This window comes from Lutjanus erythropterus, chromosome 20 (genome assembly GCF_056507025.1).
Source record: "Lutjanus erythropterus isolate fLutEry1 chromosome 20, fLutEry1.hap2, whole genome shotgun sequence".
NCBI classification, from domain to species: Eukaryota; Metazoa; Chordata; class Actinopteri; order Lutjaniformes; family Lutjanidae; genus Lutjanus; species Lutjanus erythropterus.
The window spans coordinates 13,409,492-13,425,805 of NC_139336.1; the positions used below are offsets into that span (position 1 = coordinate 13,409,492).

The 16,314-nt window shown below is 40.6% G+C and overlaps 1 protein-coding gene across 1 annotated transcript; it reads left to right on the plus strand.

Moving 5' to 3' along the window:
- The first annotated feature begins 1,062 nt into the window (after positions 1–1,062).
- On the plus strand, positions 1,063–12,895 carry LOC146308223 (sorting nexin-18-like). The gene is made up of 4 exons (XM_084745855.1): positions 1,063–2,454; positions 3,747–4,040; positions 5,271–5,653; positions 11,339–12,895. Exons 1-4 carry the CDS (start codon positions 1,697–1,699, stop codon positions 11,563–11,565), a joined length of 1,662 nt encoding a protein of 553 aa, XP_084601981.1. The 5' UTR covers positions 1,063–1,696; the 3' UTR covers positions 11,566–12,895.
- The last annotated feature ends 3,419 nt before the right edge of the window (positions 12,896–16,314 follow it).

Sequence of the window (16,314 nt, forward strand, 5' to 3'; positions counted from 1 at the left end):
TTAGACATACATTGTTATTCAAAGCAAAAAAATATGTTGACTCTTTTTTAGCCACGGTGACACCAGAATAAACTTATAATTCAACTTTTTATTGAGATGATGTGATATAGAAGGGAAAAAATCTTACAAATATATATAACATTCACTCTCAGGCAGGCTCAGAGGATTTCTGACAATGCTCACTTTATTGAGAAGTGATATAGAAGACAAAAATCCACAAACATGAATCTGTAATTGACTATCATTGCATTACAGTAAACAAAAAACAAAAAAAAAAAACAAAAAAAAAACAATTCTATGGGAAGAAACGTGGGATGAAGAAGGGAATTGTATTTTAATACCACAACTAAAGCTGCATAGAACCAAAAGTAAAGATCCCTTCCACCTTGTTGAGGAAAACCTTAAAGTTTCATCAACTCTCTTTCCCTCCTGTGTTCTCTTACTAGCTGCCCTTGAGAAAACATGACCACTTACTAAATTTATAAATGATTCACAAATGTTTATAATTAGATTGTAAAGACTTTATAAATCATTAAGCTGTTACAACAGATTAGATTTAAAAAAAAAGAAAAAAAAAAGAAAAGAATTGGCAGAAATATTAATATTCCGAGCATATATTTCACGTTAACGTCTTTGTCATGCAGCATTTATACCTGTCAGCTTCATCACATATAAAGAGGTTATTTTAACTACCATCAGCATATCTCATTTGGTTTCAAATGGACCTATTATAAGTAGTTTATGAATGATTTATAAAGTGGTTACAACCTCTTTATAAGTATTTATAAGGGCCCCTAAATAGTTAAATAGCTAGGTCCGTGTGTTTATCACAGATGTGGCCAAGGTTTGTTAAATCTGAGTAATTTAAAAACAAGATGAACCTTTAATGCAGAAATATGGTTTTCTAAACTGATAAAATAACCGGTTGATAATATTAAATAGCCCGATTAATAATGGCATCATAAATAGCGATTTAGTTATTGATGTTGATGCATAGTCAGAGTAGAGTCACTGACGTGTCGGTACAGGACGGTTTCTATTAATACACTTATATGATTCTGTTGATCTCAGCCGCAGATGGAGCTTTTAAAACGCGGTTGAGTGGGTTTTTTCCATGTATGACTTCAGTGACTTGACTGAACTTGCTCCTGCGTGGCTCCACCCTCCGTTAGTCAGTACTACGTGTTAAGACTGGTGCCTTTAACTTACAAGCATCTCGGGGAGAGAGAGAGGAGGAAAAAAAAAGGACTTTCCCCTGGCTCTTATCTTGAAGAAATAAAGCAGCCACTCAGCTTTCTGAAGAGTTTGTCAACTTTAAACTCATACCGGCATCTCCTGTTGAAGAGAAAACATCCCATAAAGACCGGGTTCCTCTGCGGGATGAAGTTCTGCATGGAAACAAATGATATTTGAACCCGCAGAGAGGAGCGGAGACAGAGGAGGTGGGTGTTGGGTACAAGCCTGGGTGTTTCTCTTGTTCTTTTACGCACAGATCTCTGATACGAGCCGGTTTGGTTGTGATAAAAGTGGAAATAGCAGTCTAGTTGTTGCTGCCGCTGCGTGATCTTAACCTCTAAGTTTCAGCGAGATCTTAAAGGTGTAATTCGGGAAGAAAAGCAAGTTACTGGAGGAGCTTTGCTGCTAAAGTCAGGACAGACAGACAGAAAGAGATACAAGTGACAGAAGTGCTGAAATTATGGCGTTAAAGGCCAAAGTGTTGTACGACTTCAGCTCTGAGAACCCAGGGGAGATCTCCATAGCAGAGAATGAGCTGGTGACTCTGTTCAGCGAGGAGGAGCTGGAGGGCTGGCTGGAGGGGGAGAACAGCAGGGGGGAGGCTGGCCTCTTTCCTGCCTCCTATGTGGAGATTATCAGGGACCACATCACCTCCAATGTCAACAATAATGGTTTCTCCACACCCAAAACCAAAGTCCAGACGCCCACCCACACCTCCTACTCATCCTCGGACACCCAGTCTCATAGAGGTGGCGGCGGCAGTGCCGGAGGCAGCTTCCACACCAGCCAGGGTAGCGATGACGACTGGGACGACGACTGGGACGACACCTCTCCAGCGACAGACGTGCCTCAGGGTTTCGGTAGCACACCCCCCTTGTACCCGGTGACCTCCTCCCTGCCGGCCCGGCGTGGCAGCAACCAGCAGCAGCATCAGCAGGCCAAGAGCTCAGCAACAGTGGGGAGAAACCTCAACAGGTTCTCCACCTTCGTCAAGTCTGGAGGGGAAGCCTTCCTGCTTGGGGAGGCCTCGGCTTTTGTGAAGGACGGGGACAAGATCTGCGTGGTGATGGGGAAGCATGGGCCGGAGTGGCAGGAGGACCCGTACCCGTTCTCGTGCACCATCGACGACCCCACCAAGCAGACCAAATTCAAAGGCATGAAGAGCTACATGTCCTATGGCCTGACCCCGACGCACACCAACATACAAGTCAACCGCAGGTAGGGGCTGTCTTCCTCCTTCTCTTCCTCCTCCTCCCTCTCAAAATGGGCTTATTCCTTCACTTGATCCCCCTGGGTCCCCATACTCTTAAAATAAATGTTCCTGTGGCCACAATTGTTCTCACAAAATGGTAAAAACAGAGCTGACTGTGGCCCTTTGCCCTCTGGAGTCCTCAGGAATCTCCCCTTTCCTTTCTGAGATTCCCTCTGCACCTTGTACATTGTTTTCCTGTCAGTAGGTCTGTTATTTCTTACACTTACTCCCTCACACTTCCAGTTGGTCTTGCTAGGAAAACATTTTTTCTCTTGCTCTCCCCTTTCGTCTTCACCATTGACAGTACAATAAGTGGGCAGAGCTTGCGGAAGTGCCTTAAATTTACATCCTTTCTAATGGCCAGCAGGCCATGATTCTGCTGGTTGCAAAAAGAAGTCTGATTTTATGAACTTTTATATGAGAAATTCACCCTACTTCTCAATTGATTTACAACCTCAGTAAGCAGTTTTCCAATGTGTGTGATCTCAATCGCTAGTTTCAACTCTTCTTCTGTGCAGCATGAAGTTTATTTTGTAAATTCTGGCCCCATTTAGAGTAAAATAGGTGATAAAGCAGGTAAAGCATACCTGCAGAGCTACCATGTGCTTGTCAGTTTCAGTGAGTCCGTCCAACAGGTTTGGGCCAATGCATTGTAACATTGTGATTTAAAAGCCTGCTGTATTTGAGGTTGTGTGTCCCCTCAGAGTTGCCATGACGCAGCAACGATATCATTGTCCATCACAATGATTCATCATCATCTTATGACAATTCAGCAGATTTTACCCACCCCTACTGTCCAGTGCAACACACAAACTGTCAAATGAGACAGTACTACCAAATATGGGTTTCTTGCTGAAAATGCTTTCAGAAACATATTTTAGTGTACTGTTTAGCTGTAACACAAGAATCATCGTAACCAGGCTGGCTGCCATTATTTCCTGGTGAACGATCGCCAAAGCCAAGCACCACCCAAGTTGCATTACCTCACCCACCAGTTTCATACTCTCTTTGGTACTGTGCACACACTGATTGCAAAAAATGAAGATGAAACCCCCATAATACCAAACTCAAGGCTTCAAAACAGTTGTCCACAAACCAAAAAATGACGTCATGTGGTTCTGTCCAACAATTATTCGACTGTCCGTGGTTTTCACTTCTTCTCACTACATTTTCCTGCAACTTACCTCACTTCCTAGTCTCTTTCATTCCCTTTCACCAACATTCTCTTTCCCTGCCTCTTCTTCCATCATCCATGCAGGTACAAACACTTTGACTGGCTGTATGCTCGCCTCGTGGAGCGCTTCCCCGTCATCTCAGTGCCCCATTTGCCAGAGAAGCAGGCCACTGGCCGCTTTGAGGAGGATTTCATCTCCAAACGGAGGAAGGGACTGATCTGGTGGATGAACCACATGACCAGCCACCCCGTTCTGGCACGCTGTGATGTTTTCCAGCATTTCCTAACGTGCGGGACAGACGAGAAGGCCTGGAAACAAGGCAAGAGGAAGGCAGAGAGGGATGAACTGGTCGGGGCCAACTTCTTCCTCACAATCAGGTGGGAGGCTGTACTGCAGAGGTTGTGGGTTTGATTCCTAGATGTGTGTACGAAAGATTACTGATATTTCCAGCAGCTCCAGTGGAGTTACAGAAGTGTTTGATTGATCTTCACGTCAGGCACATGCTGCCCAAGAACAAGGGACTTCTTTCTACAGTCTAGATTCTACATCTACTTCAATAAGAGCAGGAAATACCAGAATGCAATGCTGCTACAACACAGATGGGGTTTTCAATAAGGAACCATTTTTTTGGCACATTAAGACACCAAGACCTTGAGGAACACCATAGAAAATCTCATGCTGTGATTTGGTATCAAAAAAAAAAAGAGGTTCTTACCAGTGGATTAGGTCTCAGGTCTTCTAGTTCTATATGATGCCAGTATATTTACTCTGGCTTTAAAACTGTGACTGCTATAGCCTCTAAAAGACAGTAATGTTGGCCGAGGACAAGGGTGTCCCTGTAGAGTTTATTACTGGAGTAGGTACACATGTGAGAGGCTGTTTTTGTGCACACAGCTCACATAGTGTGTGTTGCACACACAGTGTGTGATGCGTGTGTACATAGCAACGGCACTGACTATTACACACATGCTCTGTGTCTGTAGCCAGCCACTAAATGCATTAGGTTCCAGCCCATGTTTTAGAGAGTATAAAAGACATTCTGGGAAATGTAGGCAATCACCAGCAGAAATGGAAGTACAAGATGTGAAAGGTTGAGGGAAAGAAGGTAGACCAAAACCATAAATGTCAGCACTTTATACAAAACACTTGTTACACAAACTTAATGATGGACAAAATAACAGAAATACTTAACATTGTAATTCATTCCTATTTAAAAAGACCATGTGAAGATTAGAATATTATACTTTTGTTCTTAGCACGTCAAAGAGGTATAAATCTAGTTTGTGGTGTTGGGTTATATCATTGTATCGTGTTAGGTCTTCCAGTCATTTCCTCCACCCACTTTATAGCAGTTTAACAGCGGATTATATTTTCCCTTAAGCAAGAGACTTATCAGTTTTCCTTGTTTCATATGCTGTAACTGAAAGCTTTCATCATAGGGAGTGCCTGATAGTGAGGATGAGATAAGTAGAACAGAGTAATAATAATCTGATCTGCTCTCTCATTTTTGTGTAATGAAGATGAGGTAATGCATGAATAAAAAAAGAAAAAAATCAAACAAAATCCACAAGATCTTAAATGACCATCTTCAACATTATTTTCTTCAGCACGCCTTCTGTCCCGCTGGACCTCCAGGAAGTGGAGAGCAAGATCGAAGGCTTCAAGACCTTCACCAAGAAGATGGACGAGAACAGTGTGATCGTGAACACCACCATCAACGAGTTCGCTCGCAAACAGGTGGCAGGGTTCAAGAAGGAGTACCAGAAAGTCGGACAGTCCTTCAAACTCCTGGCACAGGCGTTTGAGCTAGACCAGCAGGCCTACTCAGTGGGCCTGAACAAGGCCATCGCTGACACTGGCGAGGCCTACGAGGCCATCGGAGAGTATTTTGCTGAGCAGCCACGCCAGGATCTGGATCCAATTTCTGACCTGCTGGACCTCTACAGAGGACATCTGGCCAACTTTCCTGACATCATCCATGTGCAGAAAGGTGGGAAAGTGTGTGTGTGTGTGGGTAACTTGGCTATTTTTTTAATTTTTCATGTCTTTCTGAAGAGTAGGATATGTTTTGTTTAACCAGAAACAGCTGTTTTATTGCTTTTGCCAAACCAACCAGACTCCCTTTGCAAATCGTTAATTTTAACATTGTCATCGTCATCTTCATTCAGAAACAAAATAAAAGACACAAAAACATCTTGGCTCCAACAATCACCAACTCTGGCTTGGTCAAAATAAACCCTTCATTCATTGCGTTAGATATTCTGGCTTTACACACTAGTTCTCCGATGTCCTGCCTTCCTCTTGCGTCAACATAGTGAATTTCAGCAGTTTTCCTTCATGCAAACCAGAGCTGGTGATAGTTGGAACAGTGGAAATATGAGCCAAGCCATTTTTGGTGACTTTTGTTTTGTTTCTACCAAGTTTGAATGAAGATAAAAATGATGAAGTGAAAATCGCTGATTTTGCAAATGGAGTCTCTTTAGTCTGGCAAGAGCAATAACACAACTGTTTCTGGTTAAACAAATTGTATCTCAATAGTATCTTAATAGAATGTGTAAAGCAGTAATAAATTTGCATTCTTAACCACCCAGTCAAATTTGAATGATTGAATAAAATGCTAAGTAAAGGAAACTAAGTCTCAAAATCTGAAAAAGTGAGCAGCATTCTCTGCTCTGATATGGTGGGGGCTTGTCCGTCAAATACCACTATGACCTGAAAGATGGAGCCTCCGTCTAGCAGCTTTATGTCGTTTATGATTTGGTTCGCGGGGCTTATATAGTATAAGGGGACTGTGGCTCTGTTGTGTCACCAAAGTCTACCCATAAACTCCTGAAGACAGAAATCATGAACATCACTTTAACAGTCTTAACTCCAATATCAGTACTAGTAGTTCTCAGTCTTTTCCGTTTTTTTGTAGCTATTTTCTAACTTGGATTAAGTGTTTAGAAGAAAAACTCTAAATTTCCTTTACACAGACATTAAAAAAGATCTTTCTCTGTAGCGATCCTTTACCATAATATTGTCAGACACTTATAACAACAATCTGAGCCTGTCAGTGGCAAATACAAACACTTTTAGTGGATGTTCTTTGTAGTTTAGCTTCCAGCTTCTAGCTGCAGCACTCCCTCTAAATAGTTAGTTTCAAAAATTGTCCCCATCAGTCACTGAGACAAAAGCATGGGAAAATAGGGTCCAGATTAAAAAATACCTAAGTTACCAAACTCTTTAACACACCTATGTTTCCACATTGGATGTAGGATGTTAATGCCAAACATGTCAGAGCCTGGAAAAGAAAAGGACATTGTGCAGTGTTGTGGTGAGCAATAAAGTCTGAAAGGAGTTACTGGCAAAAAAATCCATTAAAACCTTCAATGTCCTTGCAAAAAATGAAACAGATGCAGGAGCATATTTCTTTTAAGAGGGAGTACAGAGGTCAGGGGTTAGCTGGAAGTGGAGCTGGTAGGGTGTAAGTAGTCAGGACTCTTGCTCATGGATGCCTCTGCAGGGTGGAGGATTCAGTCCTGGGAGGAGTTTCCATGCTGCAGGCTGTATGATCTCTTCTGAAAGAAAAGCCTTGCAGATTTATTTATTTTCACTTGCATTAAAAGTAATTAATGATGTTTCCAAAAGCCATCCAGCCCGCAGCCTCCCTTGTCTATTCATCTTGTCAGTATGAAGGCAGACGACACACAGAGACCCAGATTCTGACTGTTTCAACATCTGTTTTCATTTACTGAATTGCAGCGTCAATCTGGCCTGAAAACTGAAACCCACGGTCAGTCTATTGTAACACTCTGGGTACTGTGAGAGCCTGTACTCGCTCACTGGAAAACACAAACACAGAACAACACACACACACGCACACACACAGACGTTTACAAAGGACTTGCAGAGGAGTTAGCTTGTTAGTTCCATGCAGGTTGGGAGGAGGGAGTTGCTCCTGGCATGCAAAGTCCTGACGTTTGCCAAAACCTAGAGGCACTGTTTCTATAGTCCGCTGAGCCCTGTTCTCTAGATACAATCGCAGCTCCGAACTATGGAAACACAGTCTGAATCCTAATAGTCCCTGTGACTGACAGGGTTTCACCTACTTTCTGATTGACAAACAGCACATTGTTTTGTGTCCACATAAGGAACTTCTACAGCTTTGAACATTTCATTCACTTCTGCTGCACTAGGAGATACTGTTCCTATTATTGAAGATTTGTCTCATAGTATGATCTCATGGGACATTTGTCCTTATTTCTATGAAATGGGACAACATAGAAGATGTAATGCATCATAATGACTCAAACGGGCCAGGGAAACTTGTAGGAAATGAAACATCATTAAAACTTTACACAAACCTTTACTAACCTTTATTGTGACCATAAACCAGTTGTTCCTAAACTGTGGGGCGGGCCCCCCTTAGGGGGCACAGAGGCACTGCAGTGGGGAGACTGAAAGACTGAAACCAAGTTGAATGAAAATCATTTATGAAGGGAAAAAACAAACAAGAGTTTGCTGATGCTATCGTGCTGACCTTTATTTCAGTAAAATTCAAAATTTGAATCAATTTTGCTGAGTTGCCTCCCCAAATATTTTTAATGATTGATAAAAATTGTGGGGTGGGGTTGTGAAGTGTTTAAGCTTTTGAAAGGGGGCATGCCAGAAAAAGTTTGCGAACCGCTGCCTTAAACATACTCTGTGGAGTTTTTTCTAATGTTGCTTTTTCTGACCAAACGCATTGTGTCTATCCTTGAGGCTTTATAAACAGGTTTACAAGTGTACTCAATTTACCAATTTCACATTGCACTACTATAACATGGTTGGACACACACTGCACAGTTTAGAAAAAAAGGATGATAATTGACGCAGGGTGTTTTATGCTAGCAGCAGCTAATGTAGCCTCAAACTGCTAGCCTGAAACAGAGATGAGGAGCGGGTTATAGAGGTCTGGTATTCTTTGTTCTTTGTTCTCCACACCCCCGATTTAGTTCATTTTCAAACTTGTCTCGTCTTCAGCCCCAACAATGTTAGACTGAAGTGCAATCACTTTGATATGTAAAATCAAATTCCCCTTAATGCATTTCCCTTCTCAAAATTAAATTGCTGAGCTGCTTTTTGGAGGAATTGGAAGCCTACATTATTAACAGTGATGTTATTTGCTAGCAGTCCTCTTCTACCGTGCCTCTGTGGGCATGTTGCTAAATTTCATGCAGCATGTTGATCAGTGGAATAGTTTGACGATACAAAGGGAGTGATTGACTCAAAATTCAGGAAATGTCCCCAGCATGTGGTAGATCATGGCTGAGAGATAAAAGCACAGACTTTGAGTAATCCATCACTGCTGTCATAGGAAGTGTTGTTTTGTCTGATGAGTAACACCCATGAACACATCCCCACAATGTAAAGTCAGCAATCTTGTTAGAGTTGTGAAACGACTACTTTTAACAAAAGATGGCTGGTTTAGTCACAGTTTCCATAAACAGACAATTTGGTGAAAAACCCTCACTGAGAGAAAGCTAGTGCAAATATGTAAGAATCTAAGCTTTTTTTAATTTGTTCTACCTAAACAAACCATTAGATTACATTCTTTTGATTTAGCACACAATGAAAACTTGACTTCAGAGGTTTCTCATTTCAGAAAATCTTCATTCTTCTCTCTGCAGGTCTGCATTCCACACATATTTATCTATCTCAAAAAGTGTCGAACATCTCTCTAATAACAACCTTATTACAAAAACATGGCACAGTTATATAGAAAATCAGCTGCAGGGCTCTTAAGGTGGACAGCTTTGTTGACCTAAATGTCTCCGTACAGTATCATCTGACTCTGCTGGTTCTGTCTGTGAGGTCCAAAGGCTACATCTGATTTGAATGAGCGGAGATTCCTGGGCCTCTTGTCCTGTGTTGCCCTGGGACTGCAGGAATGCAAACTGGAGCAGTCTCAGGATTAGTTTCCCCCCTCCTCCTCTTTTCTTCTCCCTCTTTTCCTCCTTCCTCCTGGTGATACAGTGAGTTGAAGAGAAGGAGGAAGAAGAGGAAGAGGGGAGGGCTGTGTGTGCGTGTGTGTGTGAGAGTGGGCTGCAGATAGTTACAGAGTTGAACAAGTTTCCCACCGGCCAACAGTACAAGAGTTCAGATTACAGCTCCGTAATCGCCTTGGCAGCGAGGGGAGCAAAGTCCAAGTTAATTTCAGTTCGTTAGCGTTCTTGTGCAGGTATAGTGTTTTTGATGTGTGTATGTGTGTGAGATAAAGGGAGAGACAGATCTAGAAAGAGAGGTCAGTGAGATCAGGAAGGAGACTGGTGGCTAGCTCATCATTTCCTCCAGATGCTGGCATATTAGCCGAGTTCCTCTTCTTCCATTTTTTTTTGCTTTGGTCATGTCTCTCCAAACTGTACTACTTCTCCCTGAAAGTTTAGTCACACTAAACTAGACACTCTGAGTCACAACTGGGCAATGGGTGACTGCAAGGAAACAAGGAAAAAGTATGTTATAACCAGCTCATTTCTGCAGTATGAAAGAAATGTCAGGGTCAGCTTGGAGACTTTGTCTGCTTTTCCTCCCTTGTGTCATGTTAGCATGCTTCAGTGTTACTTCTAGGTTAGCTTATGTAACTAAATGTAGTAAGGGATAGAAGTAAAAGAATTTGAACCCTTTTCTGACATTAATTAAGTTAAACAGTGATTCATGTATTAGCATAAGAAACTGCCAGATGTTTTGCCAGCCGGGCAGGGCATTATTTTAATCATGTCCAGCAGAGACTGTTTATAGAAATGGACAACATGACAGCTCCCCAAAAGTGGCGCCAAAGCGTTTTGATCGCTGCTTGTCATCTGTCATCTTTCCAACTGTCTCATCTAGTTTCTTTAGTGTTCCCGAGACTCTTGTAGCCCGGCACTCTTCTTTGGCTTGTGGTAGATGCTGTTCATTAAAGAAATTGACATATTGGTTATTTGTTTTCTTGTCAGTCAGTTAGCCTAGCTTAGCACAAAGATTGGAAGCAGGGGGAAACATTTAGTCTGGCTCTGTTCAGAGGTGAAAAAACAGCCCAACAATGCCTTTAAAGCTCATTAATTAACACATTATATCTAGTTTGTTTAATATGTACAAAAATCTAAAATAAAAAACAGAGAGTTGAGTTTTTTGTGCTATGCTATGTGGTTCTTGGTTGTTGCTTACTTAATGGACAGACAAGAAAACAATGCAGCAAGGGTGCAAAAAATAGAAATGACATAAACATCCGCCCCTGTCCAGACCCATGAAGTGAACTGTACTCAACCTGTTCTCATTCGATGTCGTCAAATACCAACATATTTGTCACATCCCTCAGTGTTTCATACGGCACAAGGTCACCTTTAGAATTTGTATGCGACACTGCATGAGAAACAGGTGGTTAACTTTGTGAAATGCTTGCAGTATGATTAGATTCAAGCACTCAAACTGCTTGGTTCAGTTCAGGAAAACATGGTTTGCGTTACAATAAGTACATCATGTGACACAAGTAGCGCTGTGTAACTTAAAACCTTAAAATTGAAAGTGGTGACATTTGGTTTCACATGGGACAGTCCCTGGCATCTTGGGTGAAAGTCGCTTTTTTGTTTTTTTTTTGTTTTTACAGTTCTATACTTTGTATATCTGGCACACTTTCTCAGTCTCTTTCCCTCCCCCCTTCCCCTATTTTTTCCAGGTGCACTGACCAAGGTGAAAGACTGTCCAAAGCAGGAAGGTGAGCTCCACAACCGCTGCAACATCATTTCCTGCGCCACGCTGGCAGAGATCCAGCATTTCCACCGCACACGTGTACGGGACTTCCGCTCGCAGATGCAGCACCACCTCCGTCAGCAGATCAGCTTCTTCCAGAAGATCACCGCCAAGCTGGAGGATGCGCTTCAGAGATACGACGATGAACAGTAAAGAAGATGGAGAGAAAACAGACAAGTTGGATCATAAAGGCCTTGAGGAAATGGTGGGAGGCTTGAAGAGAGGAGCAGACAGGGATGAACGATGGCTTCTTCCATCTTATTGTCCTTAAAGAAAGAAAACTATTTGATGTGATGGCTCCTGGACCTGGTACAAGTGTTGGAAGAAACATACCACTCTTTTAAAATAATATAGGCCACTGAACTTTGGAATGACAACTTCTTGGATTATCTGGACGGCTTTGATGAATGTACCAGTAACAGGGATTTTGCTGACGCCCCAGGCACATCCTGCAACTCAGCGGGACTGCAACGATATTAAAACCAGCTGCTCTTAATATGACGGGGCTGCCTCTCGATTCCCGGTTTCAGGGTCACGTGATCCCTGTATGCCTCCACTGCCTCAGCACTTCATGGAAACTCTCCATCTGGGAACACGGTAACTCAACAGAAACGTAGAGATGAAACTCCCCAAATCACTTAAACTGGATGATTTAATGATTGTAAGACAGGACTTATTTACTTTAATTATCTCTATGTGTGTCTGTTTTTACTTGAATGACCTGTTCAGTATTGTTTTAATGGGACATGATAGCATGAAAGAGGCAAAGTGGGCACAATGTACTCTGTTGAATAAGTTTAGTAGTTTCGTTACAGCTTGAAATTTGACCTACTTCTGATGTCTAACATCTCACACAACTCAGATGCTGTCATGTCTTTACTACATTATAATTTGGAGCCCTGTGTTCTGCATTTTAGTGTGTGTTGCCAGACCTAAAACAATAATTTATCTCAGACTGGTTTTATTTTTAGCTCTTTTCCTTTGGGTTATGAAAAACCCAAAGTCCACATCAGTCAGGAGATCAGGGGTTCAGGGTACAGACACTGCAGCTCGATGGAGGCCTCCTGGCATTAAAGCTTTGAAGCCAGATCTTCCAGTTTAAAGCCACTGTGTTTTGACTTTTTATGTGATTATAGCATATTTCAGTTTCTTCTGAGGGCATAGTTTTTTATTGTAAAACAGATGGATAATCTTGGTGGAAATCTTGGTGGATTCTATGTGTTTTGCTCACCCCATTCCTCTCGGCGCTTTTCCACCAAATTAGCTCTGGTTCTTGAAACAGTTATATTCAAGATTCATGGAACTGTGGCGCTATCAAGCAAACCAGCCCACGTTTTCACTGGATTTGTTAGGAACTATTGTAATCAAGGATCAGAACAATGCCCAACCTGTAGAATATGACACATCCACTTTGGTTCCCTAGGAAAACCTGCTATTTTTTTTTAGTTCCTGCTGGAAACCAAGTCTTCTGATTCTGTTTTTGGTGGAAATGCTGCAAACGGTTCAAAATTAGGTGTGTGTAATGGTACGGGGCTGGTTCCATATTGGAAAAGCCTTATTAATATGGCCTTTCCCCTTTGGATCTTGAGCTCTGGTTCTTGAAATGGTTCTGTTCAAGATTCACACAACCATGATGCTATCTAACAATCCAGCCCACATGTCCACCAAATTTGAGTGGAACCATTGCAATCAAGAATCATCATGAACAGTGGAAGTTTGACCTGACCCAAGGAAAGGTATTTTTTGGTTCCAGCAGGGAACCAACATTTAGATTCGGTACCAATTTCTTTTTGTTGGAAATGCTCTGGATAGATCAAAATTAGGTTTCTAACTGAAATAGGGGCAAGTTCATGGTGGTGGAAAATCAAGGCCTATCAAGGCCCTTTTCCACCAAATTAGCTCTAGTTCTTGAACTGGTTCAGTTCAAGATTCTTGGAACCTAGGTGCTGTCTGGTGACAACCTGTTTCCACAAGGTTTTAGTGGAACTATTGTAATCAAGGATGTCAACAATTATTGACATTTACATTTATCTATATTTTTATTATATTTTTATTTATCTGTCTTTTTTTGATGGGAAATGCCCTGAATGGTTCAAATTTAGGTGGCTGAACCGGAACAGGGCTAATGGAAAAGACATTTTATCATAATATTTTGGTATTTTGCTGCAGCCATAATATAGTAGATTTTCAATGGGAACTTTAGTGGGTCTGTCATATTCTACAGGTTTTTGTGCATTGTGTAGCGCTCTCTGTTGATAACATCCCTGATTACAATGGTTCAACTCAAAACTAGTGGAAGTGCAGGCCAGTTCATTAGAAAGCACCAAAGTTCCAAGAATCCTTAACGTAACTGGTTCAAGAACCAGAGCTAATTTGGTGGACAAGAATCGTGATTGTCTCTGAGATCAGCTCCGTGGTTTTTGTCTATTTTGTTACAACCACTACATATAGTAGCTTTAAGGACAGTTGCTCTTCTCAGTATGCTAACCAGCTACTCTAAAGCAGTCTTGTTAAACCAATGAGTGACCAAAATCAGCTCACAGAACTGTCTGTTGACGCTGGGTTAGAAAAACCTTTTCAATAAACGTTCCTGGAGAGACCTTCCACAGACAACATCCTGTACTGATGTAATCAGAAACATGTAACGATGAAACTGTTTCTTAACACTTTTAATGTAACATGACGAAACAGCATTTCATTAAATAAATGAAAGTAGAATTTATTTCAATCATATATCTGTATTGTTGTCTGTTTCCATAAAAATAATTTCTAATTTCACTTTATCCATTGTTTCTTTCCATTGCTGTTGTGATGAATAGTAATGTTTTCTTTGTATTCAGAATATTCAGATATTTTGTTTTTGAGTTTTCACATGTAAACAAAAGCTCTGTTTACCATAATCAGAGAAGAGCCCATGTTCTGGATATAAAACACTGACCTGCCGCTTTGGATACGCCCTTATTAAACAAGCAACACCACAAACTATTGACAGTTTCAATACATCATTTTTATCAGCTAATTCATTTCCCCCAGAGTTATTTTGCTTCTTTTAATCACACTCACTTTTTGGTAACACTTTCTATGACGCCCGTGTCTATAATGCATTATAAATATACTTATAATGTGTTATCTGTGTATGATAACAATTAACATTGTATGACATTTCTAGATGTATAACCTATTTGATTTAAAAATGCCTCTTTCCTTCAGTGAGAATAATCAGGCAGAGTTAGGGTTAGAACCCGACTCATACTGGATTTCTGCTGATATCAATATTAGGGAGTGAAAAAAAAAAAAAAAAAAAAAAAAAATCAGATATCGATATACCAACAAATATTCTGTATTTATATTATATATGTAAATCCAAAATGACTTCAGGGTACTACACTACAACAGTTAACTTTCACTTGTATTTTATAAACAACTATAAATAAAAAACACAAATAGAACTTGAATTTAGAAAAAGGATCAAATATTCATAAAATGCTGCCTATAAAACTAAAAGTGTAAAAAAATAAACTAAAAATGATCTGCATTATGTCCTGTAAAGAAATATTGTGTAACATATATGCCGATATTGATAGACGCATATAGCTGTGCAAGGCCAATATTGGATCAATAATATTGGCCAGCCAATAATATCAGTCGAACAGGGTTATTTCATTTGGCTTCACTTCACTTGCTTCACTTAAATAACCACTTAGAGTAATTTATAGTCACATTATAATGCTTAACAGTGATTATGGTCAATGAATGACCAGCAATTATGAGGTATTATGTCACTTGACCTTAAAAGTCATTCTAACATCCTTCATAATGTTTATTATTATTGTTAAGAAGCATTATGAATATTCATGAGTGCTAACTATAATTATACAGTGCTATAAGGAGATAACGCATGTTGATAATGCATTATAGCCATGGGTGTCATAGAATGCGTTACCAACTTTTTTTAAACAAGACACTCGCTCCTTCAGTGCGAAGTTTTCCGAAAGAGAAGCATGTTATCATTTGTTTTCCCTGTGGCAGCAGCGGCAGCAGCAGCAGTCCAGTCCCTGATATCTGACACCAGAGTTCACAGACTGTAGGTCAGGTTACTGCAGCCGCAGGCTCTTTATTATTTAGACCTGCCTCTTTCTCCTCTCCTCCATGTTTTCATTTTCTCCTTTACTGGAGTTTGATGATAATTTCAAATCGGTCAGTCAACATTTTCAGTTCATAAATAAGATATTTTCTTCCCTTTCATACAAGAAGCAAAGCTCTCCTGCTATTCTGCTCTAAATGCTGCACTTAATTCACACAGCGGGAGTACATGTTTGTCAGGCTGGTCATGGGGTAATTTTAAAGATTTACATACACACAAATATATATATATGGGTCGATACACATCTGGACTTCATATAACAAAAAATGTCTCTACCTGTAGGCTAAAGCTTGTTACAGCCTTTGTTGTCTTTGATTATCGAACAGCTCTGCTGGCTGAGGCCTACTTTTGCAAGTTACATAAAACCTAAAGGGAGGTTATGTAATTTCCACACACTTGTCAATTTTTATGTCATTTTTTTTGTGTTCAGGTACTCACCTTTTAAAATGTGTATCCACATTGTCAGCAGACGGTGGTGCTCATTAACAGAGACAAAAAAAAAAAACACTGCACAAAAGGAAGGTCATGAGACCAATGATTAATTCTCACCTTCTTTCTTAGTTTTAACTCTGACTGTTGCGCTTACATGTGTTTGAGTGTTAACACAGAGAGGTTTTTAAGAAATATCTTTTATTAAAAATAAATCTTTCACAGTGCATGGCAAACAGAGGCTTGCATACGGTTAATGTGGCAAAAATGTTGAAGTAGCTACTTCTTTGTTAATACTGTATGTACTAACAGTTATAGCTCACTGCTTT